At 39.8% G+C, this 15,905-nt stretch overlaps 1 protein-coding gene across 2 annotated transcripts in view; it reads left to right on the forward strand.

The window, feature by feature from the left end:
• The first annotated feature begins 1,417 nt into the window (after window positions 1–1,417).
• tut4 (terminal uridylyl transferase 4) overlaps window positions 1,418–15,905 on the forward strand; it is a 31,133-nt gene continuing 16,645 nt past the window's right edge. For both annotated transcript variants that reach the window (XM_074668036.1, XM_074668037.1), the window contains exons 1-10: window positions 1,418–1,555; window positions 7,321–7,877; window positions 7,965–8,113; window positions 10,446–10,562; window positions 10,670–10,847; window positions 10,963–11,051; window positions 11,138–11,189; window positions 11,379–11,448; window positions 13,186–13,312; window positions 13,400–13,519. In XM_074668036.1, coding sequence (XP_074524137.1) covers window positions 7,400–7,877; window positions 7,965–8,113; window positions 10,446–10,562; window positions 10,670–10,847; window positions 10,963–11,051; window positions 11,138–11,189; window positions 11,379–11,448; window positions 13,186–13,312; window positions 13,400–13,519 — 1,380 coding nt within the window. In that variant the 5' untranslated portion in view covers window positions 1,418–1,555; window positions 7,321–7,399. The remainder of the gene's footprint in view (window positions 1,556–7,320; window positions 7,878–7,964; window positions 8,114–10,445; window positions 10,563–10,669; window positions 10,848–10,962; window positions 11,052–11,137; window positions 11,190–11,378; window positions 11,449–13,185; window positions 13,313–13,399; window positions 13,520–15,905) is intronic.

The following is a 15,905-nucleotide window of genomic DNA, read 5'->3' on the forward strand; positions in this document are numbered from 1 at the left end:
AACTTCTCTGAACTCCCTTTAATTAGACAAAAAGCCCCGCACTTCCTGTACAGACCGGATATGACAAAATAAAAGCCTGCGGCAAGAATTAGTGCTTTGCACTGATTTTGTTTTGTTTTATAGGTTTTGTTCTTTTTATTGTGATATTCAGCAGCATATTAAGATTAAATAAAATATTCAATCTATTTCAGTCCAACTTTATTTTTTAAACACTTTAAAAACTGACCCTGTTCACTAAATGCTTACAGAAATAATAATAATAATAACAATAACAATAATAATAATAATAATAATAATAATAATAATAATAATAATAATAATAATAATAGAAATATGTAGCAGCTTACAACAGACAAAGGAACACTACATGTAAAATACAAAAAACATTTAAAACATAAAAAATAAATAACATTTATAATAGGCATGAAAAAGAGGTATTAAAATTGATAATTAAAAAAAGTGACATTTTGATTTAAAAAAAAAAAAAAAAAAAAAAAAAAAACAGAAGTAAAAATATAAATATTTGACATCCAAACAGAGAGAAAACCACACAAAAAAGTAATTCAAAATTCAATGTGGCATTTAGGCATAAAAAATGCAAGAGATGTGGACAATATTAATAATGAGAAAAATCTGAACAGTGCAGAGTACTTGACACTCGTCAAACTTAAACACAATAAAAACAAACAAATAAGCAAACAAAAAAATTGTAGAATTTAAGAGCCTAAAATGAGCTTGTGGTTTATTTTCAGGAATTTACTAATTCTACTGCTAATTGTCTAATCTTGCTCTTTGAAGTTTGTACCTTTCTAAACTTCCTAAGACCATCAGAAATACTTTTTGAGCAAGAAATAAAAGTCTCCATTTTTGTTTAATTTAAGAAAAAAGAAAATGACATAAGTTAATAAGCAAATGTGTCTTCTTAACATGAAAACTAGAAGTTAAAATAAGTTAAATTATTGAACAGCCTCAGTTTATGGGAAAAGAAATGTAAATTATCCAGTAAATCAAACAGTTACTCTTAATAATATGTGATTTTCCCTCAGATACTAATTAACTTGACTCACACCGTGTCATCCACAAAACTATTTTACAACTGTTTTTTCATAGTGATTGTTGTTATTAGTCTTACTCGTTTGTTTAATTTGTAGCCATTTTGAATGTATTGCACATTTTTTAATTACTCTCTTCTTCCATCTCTTCATTTTTATTTTGTTTCTTTAAAAAAAAAACAAAAATAAAACATTATGAACAGACCAGGGTATTACGTGCTTTAGAAAAAAATAATCCAGAGATTTAATATCAACAAGGGAAAAAGTAAAACAATAGCGCTCCTGTACTCTGTACTGTACTGCAGTGAAAGACTCCTGCGTCTGGTCTTTGAACGCAACACGTGACACGCCCCTTTTCGTGATCACTGGTATTCCCACAATGCAGCGGGGTAAAGTATTAACATGGCGTCACTGGTTGGTGTTGTGATCAGGGCCGAGAGGTTTAAAAAACAGAACCATGGAGACAGATAATCACTGATTCAAATCATCTTTGGAGCTGGAAAGTAAGTGCAACAAAAACAGATTTTCTTCAAATGGCGGGAGCGTTGTTTGCTCCGTCCCTCGCGACTTGCTGCTGCGTTGAAACCAGTGTTATTTATCCCCGTTAGCTAGCTCAGCCGGACGACCGCCGGGGGCACAGCGGCTAACGTTTTAAGCTTACGAGGGCAGATAAAGGTAAAGAGTCTCCAAGAAGTCAGAGTTGATGATTTCCTGAACAGCAGAAACAGCTTATAGTTTCATGGAGGGCACATTAAGTCACATAGAGGACCTCCGGGTGGGATGCCCTCTTCGTCTTCTTCTCTGTTTTGGAAGTTGGGCTAGCGTTAACTCTGGTGTTGTGTCGGATTCTGGTTCCCATGCAGTTTCGTTTTTGTGTAACTCGAAACAAACGTTAGCTGAGGTGTTAGCCTTACCTGGCTTGTTTTTGATACCCAGTCGCCCCGTGGTGTAGCATAAAAGTAGTTAAAGGATAAATAACGCAAACGACCATAGAGGGTTACTGTATGGGATACAGTTAGAGGGGTAGACAAACTCTAACATAACCGCGGCGCTGAGTTACATTCTAACAGTCAAAAGCCACATGTATAAACTCATTAAAAGTCATTCATGATAACATATTATCATAATAATTCATTCACCAATCTCCCATTCTGTGTTTATTTTCCTTTATGGCAAGGATGTTCAACCTGCGGCTCTGGAGCCTCATGTGGCTCTTTAACTTCTTTGCAGTGGCTCCTGGTAGCCTTAAAACATATCATTGAAAGAAATATTTTTTTTATTTTTTTTTTACAAAGGGAATCAATGATAACGACACAAACACTAAGTAAAATTATAATTAAACATTTGGTGCTAAAATGCATCACCTCGTGAGAAAAGCTTTTTATTATTTAGTGATTTTTTTTTTATTTCAATTGTGACATTTTTGCAAATTAAGAAAAAGGGTTCCAATATTTTCGAAGATTAAGCATTTTTTTTTACATTTTTAAAAAGATTTTATTCAAATCCTATTTTAGCTTTTTTTTTTTTAGAAATTTAGACATTTTTTGGAAATCAAGCAAAATTTTTTTAATTGCATTATTGAAGTTTTTAATACATTTCAGCATTTTTTGTAATATCAAAATTTTGCACATTTTTTAATTTATTTTTTTATTTTGTAAATGTATTTATTTTTAATTTTCAACTTATTGGAATTTCATAAATTTTGCAAATTTATAAAAGTATGACATAAAAAATTAATCTTTTTTTTCTCAAATTTGCAAATTGAATAAAAATTAAAAAAAACTAAGAAATCACAAGTTAAACTTTCTAAACACAGAAAACTTATTGTTTAGAAAACTTTTTACTAGATTATTCACTTATTTGTCTTTATTGTGAAGATAAAGTAGATTTTGTGGCTCCTGAATGACTTTAATCCAGGTGAGCTGAGGAAAAATGGCTCTAGATAAAGTAAAAGTTGAAGACCCCTGCTTTATTGTAACATGTTGATGCCTGCCCTTCTGTATGTATAGTGTTTGAGTTCTACACTGTGCTCAAATCTAGGCTTTACATTGTCTTTCTGATTGCTTTGTTGTAGTTTTGCATGATTGACAGCCAAAAGTATTATTCTCTTATTTCATATCAGTGACTTGGAAAGCCCTTCATTCATCCTTTGTCTGCTGTGCTGGAAAATTTGAGCTATTGTCTTTTTAACCACCCCCTCTCCAGCACTCAGGAACCAAGCACGTTGGAAACCTCTCCCACTGTTGTACTTCTCTTCTTAAAATGACAACTCATGCAGTGTTAATGTATATTTTGAGCCACAAATCTGATCCAAATCTTTGATTATCTTGTCCAACTTAAGTTTACATCACATTTAGCACTTTGCCTATCATTGTAACTAGGGATAAACTGATTATCGGCACCGATATTTAGCATTTTGAGGCATTTTTTTTTTAAAATCCAGCGGCCCATGAGACATTAAATTTAGGACCGTTTATTTTTTTAAAAAGTTGACTTTCTGTCAAAATTATTATAATTATTATACCAAATTGTGACTCAGCTATCAGCCGCTTTGACAACTGATAATCGATGTTTTATCGGCCCTGAAAAAAACATATTGATCTATCTCTACTTTTAACTTCATTATCGTTTGTTAAATATGAAAGAGTACAGTATTTATTCTTTGAGAAATGATGGTGCCTGATTTTCTCCAGCTGTGCAGGTGAGGGTGGAGTTAAATTATATTTGTTAGATATCAAAGGGAGCCGGTGTTAAGAAGCTCATGTAGGAGAAAGATGATCTCCTCATAGTCCTTGTAATCCAGACAGCGTGTTAGATCAGCTTTCAGGGCTGGAGACGGGAGATATTTTGCAGAAGCCTGAAGTAAAAAGATTGCACGCTCTAACTGAAAGTGAAGAGTAGTTTTGATGCATCATATTTTTATGAAACAGAAGGGAAAAAGTGCTGCCCTTGAGATTTGTATGGTGTGGGAGTCGATAAACATGACCTGATGAAATATAACCTCCTGATAACTAATGAAAGAGTTTATACAGAGATGCACAGTGGGAAAAAATGTGTTGCTACTTGAACGAAGCTCTGAGTTAGAGCAGAAAATACACCTGTAGCAGTCAGAAGCTGAACTTGAAGGAAATTAGAGACATTCAAAGGACGTCCTTTCAACATCACTTTTGAATCAAGTAATATTTCGTTTTGTTTCCATTTCCTGTTTTCCATTCTAAAGTGGTGATGTGTTATCCTATTATCCAGGTTTATTTACAGTTACCATCTGCTGCTGAGAAAATCAAATCCAGCTACAGGAAAATGAACAGGAACAGTCTGACACCTTCAGAAACTGGACTACAGTTAGACACAGGAACTAGAAGGAGGATAAAAACAAGAAGAATGACTAAAATAGCTGCAGGGGCAGCAGAAAGTAAAGCTCAGTTTTAGGAACTTGGCTTTGAAATTAGAGGGATGTTGGTTCAAGTCACGGCATAGACCAGTTTTATTTTTTTATTTATGGGTACTACGGGAAGTCTTAAATGGATGTTCGGTAGATGTTGTCTAGAGCATTAAAGTAAGGCTTCCCAAAAAATGATACTGAAAAGTAGAGCTGCACGATTTGGGGAAAAGGTGCGATTTGCGATTAGGTGGACAATATTGCGATTGCGATTGTGCTTGCGATTTAATAAAAAAAGTTGTGTCATGATGAGTCTACAGACTTGCTTGGTTATCATGGAGAAAAATCTGAATTGCATGTGCTGACATTGCGATTGCGATTGCGATATCCTCTTTTGCGATTACGTAATTGCATGTGCTGACATTGCGATTGCGATTGCGATAATCGTGCAGCCCTACTGAAAAGACGTCCTCTGAATGTCTTTGCTCGCTGGGTTGCACTCGTAAACCCTACTTCTACCAAGATTTAGGGATGCACCATAAACGTTAAAAAAAAACGGACGTCATCTTGCTCGGCTCGAAGTGAGGTCTCCACAAAAACTTCTCCCCCTGGTGGCTGGCTGCAGTATAGGTCAAAAAAATCCACCTCCCCAGTCATTCCAGATGGGCTGTGGTCAAACTTTAAAAAATTAATACACCTGGTAGAAATGTTTCTCACGTCTGATTGTTGTGGTGATTTGAAGATATCATTTGGCTGTCTTGTATCCAAGTCCTCTTTTTTCTGAAAAGTTTCATTTTCATTAGTTATAAGAGGTTAAAAACGAGGTTTTACGTCACGTTTTACGATGATTGACAGCTGCTTTTCTCATGTATTTTTTTCAGGGATTGTAAAATATGTTGGGAGGTAGAGTCAAGAAGTGATAAGACTCTCGAAAGAAAAAAATAATTATTATTTTTGTCACCCAGCTCCACTCAGATTCTCCCAGAATCCCTCACAGTCTCTACTGTGCAGACTCTGGCTCCAAACTGCTACAATGGTGGCGCCTGAGACGGCGGAAATTTGGCTTCAAAACCGTACAATGATAAATGGCGGAGCAACGCTGTCCACTCTATATACAGTCTATGGGATGCACCAATACCGATCTTGGTATCAAGCATCGGTTAGAAGGGGCGGATCCAGGCAGCCAGCTCTATGCTTCTTATTTTTATTTTTTCCAGCGCTCTCGGCTACTAGTCTATGGGGTTTAAAACTTTACAGTTGAATAGCAATTTTTAGACATGCACCGATCAATCAGTGTTGATTTCCTTAATTTTGGGGGATCTATGATCGGCCTATCCTACATATGGAACTGATCCTATACTCCTCTGAGAAGGTCTGACAGCCATCCATTGTTGCTTTTTGCTCTGAGACCTAAAACTCAGGACACTTTATTGGTTGTTTAAGTTAAAACACAAAGATTTTATTGTTTTACAGGTATTTTTCAATGATTTTCAATAAAATCAGATTGGAACATTGAAAGTAAATGCTGTCAGTTATAAAAAGTGAAATATAACAATCGGTATTGGCTGGAATCGGTATCAGCAGGTCAGGCTTTTTAAAGATCGGTGATCAGCCAAAATGTGATAAATGCAACCCTGGTCATTTTTGTACATTCTGAAGCTTTGTTTTGCAGGTAAACATTTAAATATTTTAGAGTTTAGATAAAATTAACTTCAGTAATTCCATCTACTCATTCTTTGCCTTTTACCCAAAACATTACCAGTCTTGTCCCACAGTAAGGCATGCAGGTTATTATTTAACAATGGTATCAGATTGGTATAGGCTGATACCCAAAACCCCAGTATAGGTATAAGAAAAGTCAGATTGGTGTATCCTTATCAGGATCTAAGCCCCATTAACACTAGAGTGTTTCACGCTAAAACGCAATGAAAAAAATCAAACGTTGATGGACTGAAAACGCTGTAGTAAGCATGCCAGGCCTGTAGTTGGCGCTATAACTGTCTTGTCCAGAAGCAGCTTTTGGTAGATCTCCTCTGAAGTAGAGTTGAGCTGATCATCTGGTGTGTTGGTGAATGCTAAGAGCAGAAGTGGAGCAACAGATGCTCATTTTGTTAAAGACAGTCACAGATTCAGCAGATTGAGCAGCACAAGCTCAACACGGTAGACCACGTCGATCGTAACAACAAAGTGGAGAGTGATGTCAGCGTTTCAGCTGAAACCGTCAGCTTACTGTTTCAACGGTATTTGCAGTGTTTCAGAAAATTTCACTCTGGAGGTCATTTTAAATGTTTGTGTTTTAGGTTGGCTGAAACGCTGTTTCCGTGTAAACGTGAGGCAGAAACTCAACAAAACTTTTGTGTTTCACCCTAAAACTGTTGTCGTGTTAACGGCCCCTTTACCAGAACTTTCCAGTCATCTTCTGCAGGAATAAAAACCAGTCATGATAAGAGTCTTCAGTTTTCTAGAAATGTTTTCAGACTTGATGTATATCCTTTTGACACAGACACTTGAGGAGGTGAAGCTATTATTTGTTGCACAAGAAAAACCTATGAATGGATAATTTGAGAAGCGGCAGTCTTCTCACCCTTTTCATTAACATCCTGTCAAATGTTGGTGTTCTGTGTGAAGGAACAGGCTTGTATCACACAGAAAATGACTAATTCTGTTTCTTTTAGTGAAAGTAGAAGCCCCAGTGTGTGTAATTTTTAGTCATAAATGATCAAAACTTTTAAGAAGTTGAATATTTTCTTTGAGAGTTTGTTTTTCATGAATTGCACCAAAGAAAAATGCATGTGAGACTTTGTGAGCTTCATATAAAGAAAGCTGGCACATCTATTTGTTGAGTTAGCCTCACCCGAACCATCTAATCCTTCTCCTGTTTTCCTGAAGACTTCAGGTGGCCAGCCTCCCTGGTCGACCTCAGAGCGGCGTTGACCCCACCGGGTACACAAGCCGAAGGGAAGTAGGAATGGATGAGCCCAAAAGTCCATTAAAGTCAAGCAAACAGTCTCAGCCCAGAGGGGCCAAACAAGGCGAGAAGTCAAACAAGGAGGCTCCTGCTCAGAGAGAGGGCACCAAGTCTGCGCCCCGCAGACAAGAAAACCTCCCTGCTGCGAAGGATGAGCACAATTTAGGCAGCCAGGGAAGCCGCGGACCAGGCAAGACTTTCACGGATACACCCCTGGACAAGAGGAGAGGGCGCCCCTCCAGGCTGACGAGGCTGACTGGGAGGACGAGTTCTGGGGAAAGAGGAAAGGGGAAAGTGGCGAGCCCTCAACAGCCGCTGATGGCGCAGGCAGTGGACTCCAGGGCGTCTCTGTCCGCAGACAGCAGCCCCTCAGCCAACAGAGAGACCAGCCCTCCTGCTGCGCTGGGTGCGTCTGAGAAAGGTCTCGCAGAGAGGGCCAGGAGTTCCACTGCAGCCCCAGCAAAGGAGAAATCCCAAGGTGGGTTTGCAGGAGGCTTTTTACTGGGATTATTTCATCTCCTTCCACTAATGTGTCTCTAATCTGCTTAATCTTTGTTGATTGAAGGGGCGAAAACTGCAGCTCTGATGCATCAGTCTGCGGAGCGCGCACAGAGGAGGCCCAGCGTGGAGGACGGCCCTTTGACAGAGCAACAGCTGGGCCTCCGACAAGCTGAGGAGCGCCTGTACAGAGACTACATCCACCGACTGCTGAAAGTAAGGAAAAAGAGACGCCCTTTAGTTCATGTTTCGCCCAACACCTCGATGTTTTCATGTGTTTAAAAAACCTGAACAGGAAGCTGTGCTGTTGATAGCAGAGATGCTTGTGGAGGAAAATGAGTGGATTTTATTTCTGAGGCTCAAACAGAGAAGTCGAGCGTCTTCATGTGGAAAAATGAGTCAGACTGTTAGTATTCCAAACATGTTTTCCTAACTCATAAAAATGCCTGAAGCAGCCTTTAAATCATACAAACAGCAGATTAACAAGATGCTGAATAAAGTCTGAAATTGTCTAAAACTGAAAGTGTGCTGCATTTGGCAGCTGTGTAGCTGGGATAAGTTATTTTCCTGTTAGTTTGATTTAATGTTGTTTTTTTCAGTATACTCGTTTATAATTTTAATATGATTACCCCAACTGCAACAGTTTCTACCATTTTCATGGGACTGCTGAAATGTATGAAATAAAACCTCACCTGACCCCCAATTGACCTGTGGCTAAGCCACTCGGACAAAAATTTTATCGCGATATTTTAAGGAAATTTGCGAGAATGAGAAAACAATCCAACAACCTATTATTAGTGGATGCTGCTTCTGAATAACAGCATTTTAACTGCACACACATTATGGAAGCCACTTAAACAATCATTTACTACAACTACACAAGATGGAAATGTAAACACAGTAAATAGGTCAGATCCAGAGGAAATCTGACGTTTTGGAGGAGGAAAAGTTAATCTTGGAAGTGAAAAACTTCTTATTTCACATTCTTTCTATAAGGACACCAACAGAAAGGAGAAGGCATGGACCACACGTCTGTAGAAGAGGCAAAAAATCCACTGATACTAGCGTAGCTTTCGCCTCCTCCTCACGTGTCTTCATAGCCTGGTTGTATTTGTCCATGTGTTTCAGCTTTAGGTGGAGGAACATGTTTGTGGTGTTGTCACCAAGCAGCAGTCTCCAGTCTGAGAATATGAGACAATGCTGAAGTGCTAAAATCTGCTGTTTCTCGTGTGTTCGCTTGAGGCTGGCTCCGGAAGTACCGGAAGTCACAGACACACCAAACCTAAAAAAAGCTGTTTTCAAAGCAGAAATTAACCTATTTACAGCCTGGTTCAAAAAACGTCTCCTGTCTGAGTCGCTAATTTTACTATTGGCACCCACCTTACGGGGGTGATTTTTTTTCTAACCCGGCAGTTCAGAGGATATTGAGATTGTAAGCTCATCCAATCAGAAGCACAGCTCAGGGTCACATGACCAAGAGGCGCCCTATAGCTGTACGAGAAGGCTTTGCCACTACCAATATGGCCGCTATAGCCGATCTGCTTCAATTACCGTTTCAGAAACAGACGGGTGACATCAGGGAAACTACATCCATGTTTTATACGGTCTATGGTTACCACCCTTCACAGTAATAGTTCTCCTGCATGCGTGGACTTTGTTCAAACCACCTCCACATCACAGAGGTAGCTCCTCTTTTAGGCTCTAAATCCTCATGTGAGGACGAAGTTGATGCTTCGGTGCTACTTTCACTCTCAGCTGTTGTTTTGGACACAGCAGGGAGCGTCATACGTCATTGCGTCTGCACTGTGCATATTACGAAATGACAAATTTACATAGTCAAAGAAATTATACAGGTATTATCAGAGACGGTATGATATGGCAAACTCCTATGGGAAATATTTCACTCGATGCTATTGATGATTTTTGGAGACAGAAAGATCACATATTATCTAACGGTAGAGAAAATCACAAAGTGTCCGTCAGACTGCAGTGGTTGTTTCAGTGTTAAGATAAATTTATATTACCTTGCTGCCTCAAATATGATGTCAGCTTACAGCAAACTCTGCTTCTGACCAAGGAAAATGTTCTCCATTAGGGGGCGATATGGGGAAAATATGTTAGGATGTTTTTATGGCAGGATCAGGATTTTATCAGGGCTGTTTTTTATATTCAGACTATTTTGAGCTGGCGACTAAGCCTGATTTTAGACACTACTGCTGCTAAGTCTGAATCATTGAAGACACAGGCTACACTTAAATGCCTCCCTGGGTTCCTCCTTTTCCAATCTGAATATTTGGTCACGTCTATCGACACCTATCAGGATATCGCCATCAAAGGAACATTCATTTGTATTCTGTGCATGTTCTGTTTGCAAGAAATCTTGGTCTTTTGAGTACAGGAAGTCCGCCTTGTTGCTGCGGTTGCGATATGATGTTCTCCCTGCGTTAATATGTTGATGTTTCTTGCATGCATTTTGCAAACAAGAACAAACCAGCAGATAAAAACATGCAAACTCAAACAGCACTTTTCCTTCACTTTGATTCTGCAGCAGTCTCCAGAGTATCCAAACTATCAATACTTATGCAAGCTCTGCTCCGTGCACATCGAGAACATCCAAGGAGCCCACAAACACATCAAGGAGAAGAGACACAAGAAGAACATAATGGTGCGGTAACCTCCTGCTGCCTCTGGTCTTATTGTCACACAGCCGAACCGGCCTGGTGGAAGGCATTACAGTGGTGTATTCTGTGTGTTCTGGTTGTGGCGTTTTAGGAAAAACAAGAGGAGAATGCGCTGCGTGCCCTGCCGCCCGCCTCTGCCGCCCAGCTGAGGGCGGTGGACGCGGCGGTCCGGGAAACAGCCAGAGTGCACGGCATCTCTGAGGAGGACTTTGAGGTTCGGAAGGCCATGGTGGTCAGGATGGAGGAGATCATTAAAAGGGACCTCCCAGGTAGGCCGGTCCTAAGTGTCCTCTTTTTTTATTGGAAGCACTTTTTAATCTTCCTGGGTGTGAAATACCCCGCACTAGCCCTTTAAATGAATCCTCCTTCTCTTGTTTTTTTCAGCTTGTGCTCTCCGTCTCTACGGTTCGTGTCTTACCCGATTTGCCTTCAAAACAAGCGATATCAACATAGATGTCACCCATCCTGCTTCAGTGAGTCTGATGGAGAAGAAAAAACACAATTTACAACATGTCGACTGATTTCAGTGCTCTAACGCCTTCTCTCTTTACTTTCACAGATGACACAACCTGAGGTCTTGATTCAAGTGCTGGAAATCCTTAAAAACAGCTGTAAGTTTTACCAAGTAGACTCTAACTTCACCATGATTTAAGCAAGTAGTTCTTACTTTTAACTTTAATGATATTCCTTGGATTAATTCAAAATATTGACAAAATTTGTTGGTTTATGTTGTTGTGGAGTTTAGATCTAAGTTTCTGTCTTTTAGGTGGTTCACTGTTTCTTTTTCTTGTTTTTTCCAGCTGAATTTTCTGAGGTTGAGTCTGATTTTCATGCCAAAGTTCCTGCTGTCTTCTGTCGGGATGTAAGCAGGTGAGTACCAGCTTGAATGCACAGATTAAGTTTTTTTATGGTTAGTTTTTTTCCTGCTAGTTTTAAAGTCATTGATATTTCAGTAATATGTCACACATACAGTGGAGACAATAAGTATTAAACGTGTCAAGTTTATTCTCATCACATTTATTTCCAAAGATGCAATTCAAACAAAATTTCTCCCAGACATTGGTATTAACTCAAATAATCCACACATGAAAAGAAATCACAACGTTCAGGTCCATAAATAATGATTATGGTGAATTAAGCACGATAACACAGGAAAAAAGTATTGAACACACCATGGAAAGGCTGTATACTTTGGCAAGGAAATGCACCATACCACCTGAAATCTGTCAGTAATTATTACTTGAACTTCCAATTAGTGCAAACCAACATCAGCTGGGCTAGAGCAAATTGATGGTCCTATAAAAAAGGTGTTTTTTCACCAAGCAGTTAAATAGCACACACCTCATGATGGGTAAAGGCAAAGAGCTCTCTGAGGACATTCACAACCTGATTGTTGCTCAGCATCAGAATGGAACTGGTTACAGACTTATATCAAAGCACCTGAATATTCCAGTCAGCACCGTTGGGGCCATTATTCACAAGTGGAAGAAGCACCACCTTACCATCAACAGGCCACGCACAGGAGCTCCTTGAAGATTTCTGACCAGGGAGTCAGAAAGATAGTCAGAAGAGGACTCAACCAGCCAAGGACCACCCTGAAAGTGCTCCAGAAAGACTTGGAGGCAGCAGGTACAATTGTTACAGAGAAAACAACAGGCAATGCACTCCACCGCCATGGCCTCTATGGATGCTCAGCCCGCAAGACTCCATTCCTCAAGAAAAGGCATGTTGAAGCTGGTTTAAAGTTTGCTAAACAGCATCTTGACAAGCCGGTAGAATACTGGGAGAATGTTGTCTGGTCAGATGAGACCAAAACTGAACTTTTGGGCTGTCATACTTCAGACCATGTTTGGAGGAGAAATGGCTCTGCACATCAGCCAAAAAACACTACACCAACAGTGAAGTTTGGAGGTGGAAGCATCATGGCATGGGGTTGTTTCTCATCTCATGGTGTTGGCAAACTTCATATAACTGACGGAGCAATGAATGGAGCCATGTATGGGGAAATTCTTGATCTGAATCTGCTGCCATCCACCAGGATGATGAAGATGAGACGTGGCTGGACCTTCCAGCAGGACAACCATCCAAAGCACACGGCAAAGTTGACTCTCAAATGGTTTCAGAAAAAGAAAATCAATCTGTTAGAATGGCCTAGTCAATCACCTGACTTCAATCCAACTGAACATTTGTGGAAAGAAGTAAAGAAAAGGGTTCACCAGAGGGCACCAAAGAATATTCCAGATTTAAAGACAATCTGTGCAGAGGAATGGGCCAAAATCACACCTGAGCAGTGTGGGCCATTAGTTCAAACATACAAGAAGCTTCTGGAAGCTGTCATTGCAAACAAAGGCTTCTCCACTAAGTATTAGATGAGTCTCAGTTAGCGTGTTCAATACTTTTTTCCTGTGTTATCGTACTTAATTCACCATAATCATTATTGATGGACCTGAACGTTGTGATTTCCTGTTTTTACGAGATAAATGCTTATATAAACAGGAATTTGAAATGTAAAGAAATTTCTGAAAATCCTTAATGGCTGGTAAGAACTAGATTTAGTCACTTCTAGTTTGAAAATCGGACCCATTCATTGATTTCCTTCTTTTTCAGCGGTCTCTTGTGCAAAGTGAGCGCAGGGAATGACGTCGCCTGCCTCACCACCAATCACCTGGCAGCCCTGGCAAAACTGGAGCCCAGACTGGTTCCCCTGGTGCTGGCCTTCCGCTACTGGGCAAGGGTAAGGCCGACACCGCCGGTGACTCATCAGCTGTAACGACACATTTCCCCCGTATGCTTATTGCTGTTTTTCGTTGCACCTCTGTAGCTGTGTCACATCGACTGCCAGGCTGAAGGTGGCATCCCCTCCTACTCCTTCGCCCTCATGGTCATTTTCTTCCTGCAGCAGAGGAAGGACCCCATCCTCCCTGTCTACTTGGGCCGCTGGGTAGGTGACGTGTCTTTCAACCTCACAATAAACTGGCAATAACAGAGTTGTTCTATTTTGATATCCTGCACTAACCACAGGAAATAACTTCACCCCAATGTCTAGATAAGTGTCGGTGGGAACATCTTGTTCTCGCTGTAGTTTTACCTCTTGAGGAAAATGCACTTGCTTGTTGAGCAACATGGCTCTGAGGCAGATAACCACATGATTAGTTTGATAACAAAGACTAGCTACACTACTGTTCAAAAGTTTGGGGGCACTTAGAAATGTCCTTGTTTTTGAAAGAAAAGCACTATTTTTTCAATGAAGATAACCCTAAACTAATCAGAAATACACTCTTTACATTGTTAATGATGTAAATGACTGGGTTTTGGTGCAATATCTACATAGATGTATAAAGGCCCATTTCCTGAAACTATCACTATCGTGTTCTGATCAGGGCTTGACATTAACACCCGCCAAATGCGGGTGAATTCCAGCTGTGACAGGTAACACCACCACTCCTTCTAGCCACTTTGGCGGTTGAATTATTGAATTGTAGTTTTCTGAAACGGCATCTGAAATACTAAACCAGTTGCTATATGGGAGTACGACACTACAACTCCCATGAACACTGCCTGCACTCAGTGTTTGCTCATTGGTCCATCCACGAAGGCTTTTGCTGGCATAACTGCTGAGAGGTGCTCAGACTTCATCTCCAGCCTCCCGCTTGGACACCGTGACAGCTTCTGGTGTTAAGCGCCTGATAACTTGATTTAAAAGTTCACTCGCGTCTTTTTTCCTCTCTATTGTAAACAGATCCCGGGATTTGAGTCATAAACTAGCGTCATATCTCCCATTACTTTTTAAAAGTGAGGATATTTATCAGATGGAGCTCATTTAAGCTCACACTGCACCGATCTCACCAGCAACACTTACCTAGAGCAGGGAAGGAGTGGGGTGCGTGGGCGTCGAGAAGTGCACATAGTGAAGAGAAACTGGTCACAGATATGAGGAGCTGTAGGAACAATATTTAAACCTCTTAATATACAAACATTTATCAAAGTTATATGTAAAAAAGTTCCCTCTACAAAAACAAACCAAATCATTATAAATACTGACTTAATAGTCCAGTGTGACTTACGTATATCTGTTGTTTCCTCTTCCTCTTCTCATGACGCATTTTTTGACTGATATGGCTTCAAGAAATGTATGATTATACCACAAAAGTTTAGTTTTAATCTTTTCAATTGATCTTCAACCTTCACAACTTTCATTAAATGCAATAATAAACTCTTCCTTTTATTACTTTGTTTCAATAGTCTGCATATTTTCATATTAAAGGAGCACAACCTTCAACACAACCATTTCAAAACTAAATACCTGATAATGACCTGTAGCGTTAAACATTTACGTAGTCTTCATATAAGTGTGCACAGGGGTCATTTACATTTAAAAAGGTTTTAAATCTAGTTCAAATAAGCTCTAGCATGTCATCATCACCTGGAATCACATTAAACATAATTATCCAGCAAAAAAATTGTGGCTAGTGAAAATGCTGAGTAGCTAGTAGCTCTAAGAAGCTACTGCTTGAAGCCACAGTGGCTAGTGAGCAAAAAAGTTAAAGTCAAGCCCCGGTTCTAATGGTGCAATGTGTTGGCTCAATGCGTCAGAAGGCAAACGGATGACTAGAAAACCCTTGTGCAATCATGTTAGCACAGCTAAAAACACTTTGGCTGGTTAGAGAAGCTATAAAACTGACCTTCCTTAGAGCAGGTTGAGTATCTGGAGCATCACATTTGTGGGGTTGATCAAACGCTTAAAATGGCCAGAAAAAGAGAAGTTTCATGTGAAACTCGACAGTCTATTCTTGTTCTTAGAAATGAAGGCTTTTCTGTGTGAGAAATTACCAAGAAACTGAAGATTTCTCACAATGGTGTGTACCACTCCCTTCAGAGAACAGCAAAAACAGGCTCTAACCAGAGCCGTAAGAGAAGTGGGAGGCCCTGCTGGTCCTCAACTGGCAGCGTCATTAAACAGTACCTGCAAAACGCCAGTGTCAACATCTACAATGAAGAGGCAACTCCGGGATGCTGGCCTTTAAAATGGGCAAAAAAAACATAGACATTGGAAAGAGGGAGATTGGAAAAAAAACAGTTATGGACGAACAAATCAAAGTTTGAGGTGTTTGGATCACACAGAAGAAGATTTGTGAGACGCAGAACAACAAAAACATGCTGGAAGAGTGCCTGACGCCATCTATCAAGCATGGTGGAGGTAACGTGATGGTCTGGGGTTGCTTTGGTGCTGAAAAGGGGGGAGATTTGTTCAAGGTTGATGGGATTTTGAATAAGGAAGGCATCCATGCAGTCCATGGTAGTGAAGTCTGTTAGCTGTGAATGTGTTG

The sequence above is a fragment of the Halichoeres trimaculatus genome, unplaced genomic scaffold (assembly GCF_033239565.1).
Source record: "Halichoeres trimaculatus isolate MK-OKI-2021-1 unplaced genomic scaffold, fHalTri1.1 fHalTri1_scaffold_4, whole genome shotgun sequence".
In the NCBI taxonomy this organism is placed as follows: domain Eukaryota; kingdom Metazoa; phylum Chordata; class Actinopteri; order Labriformes; family Labridae; genus Halichoeres; species Halichoeres trimaculatus.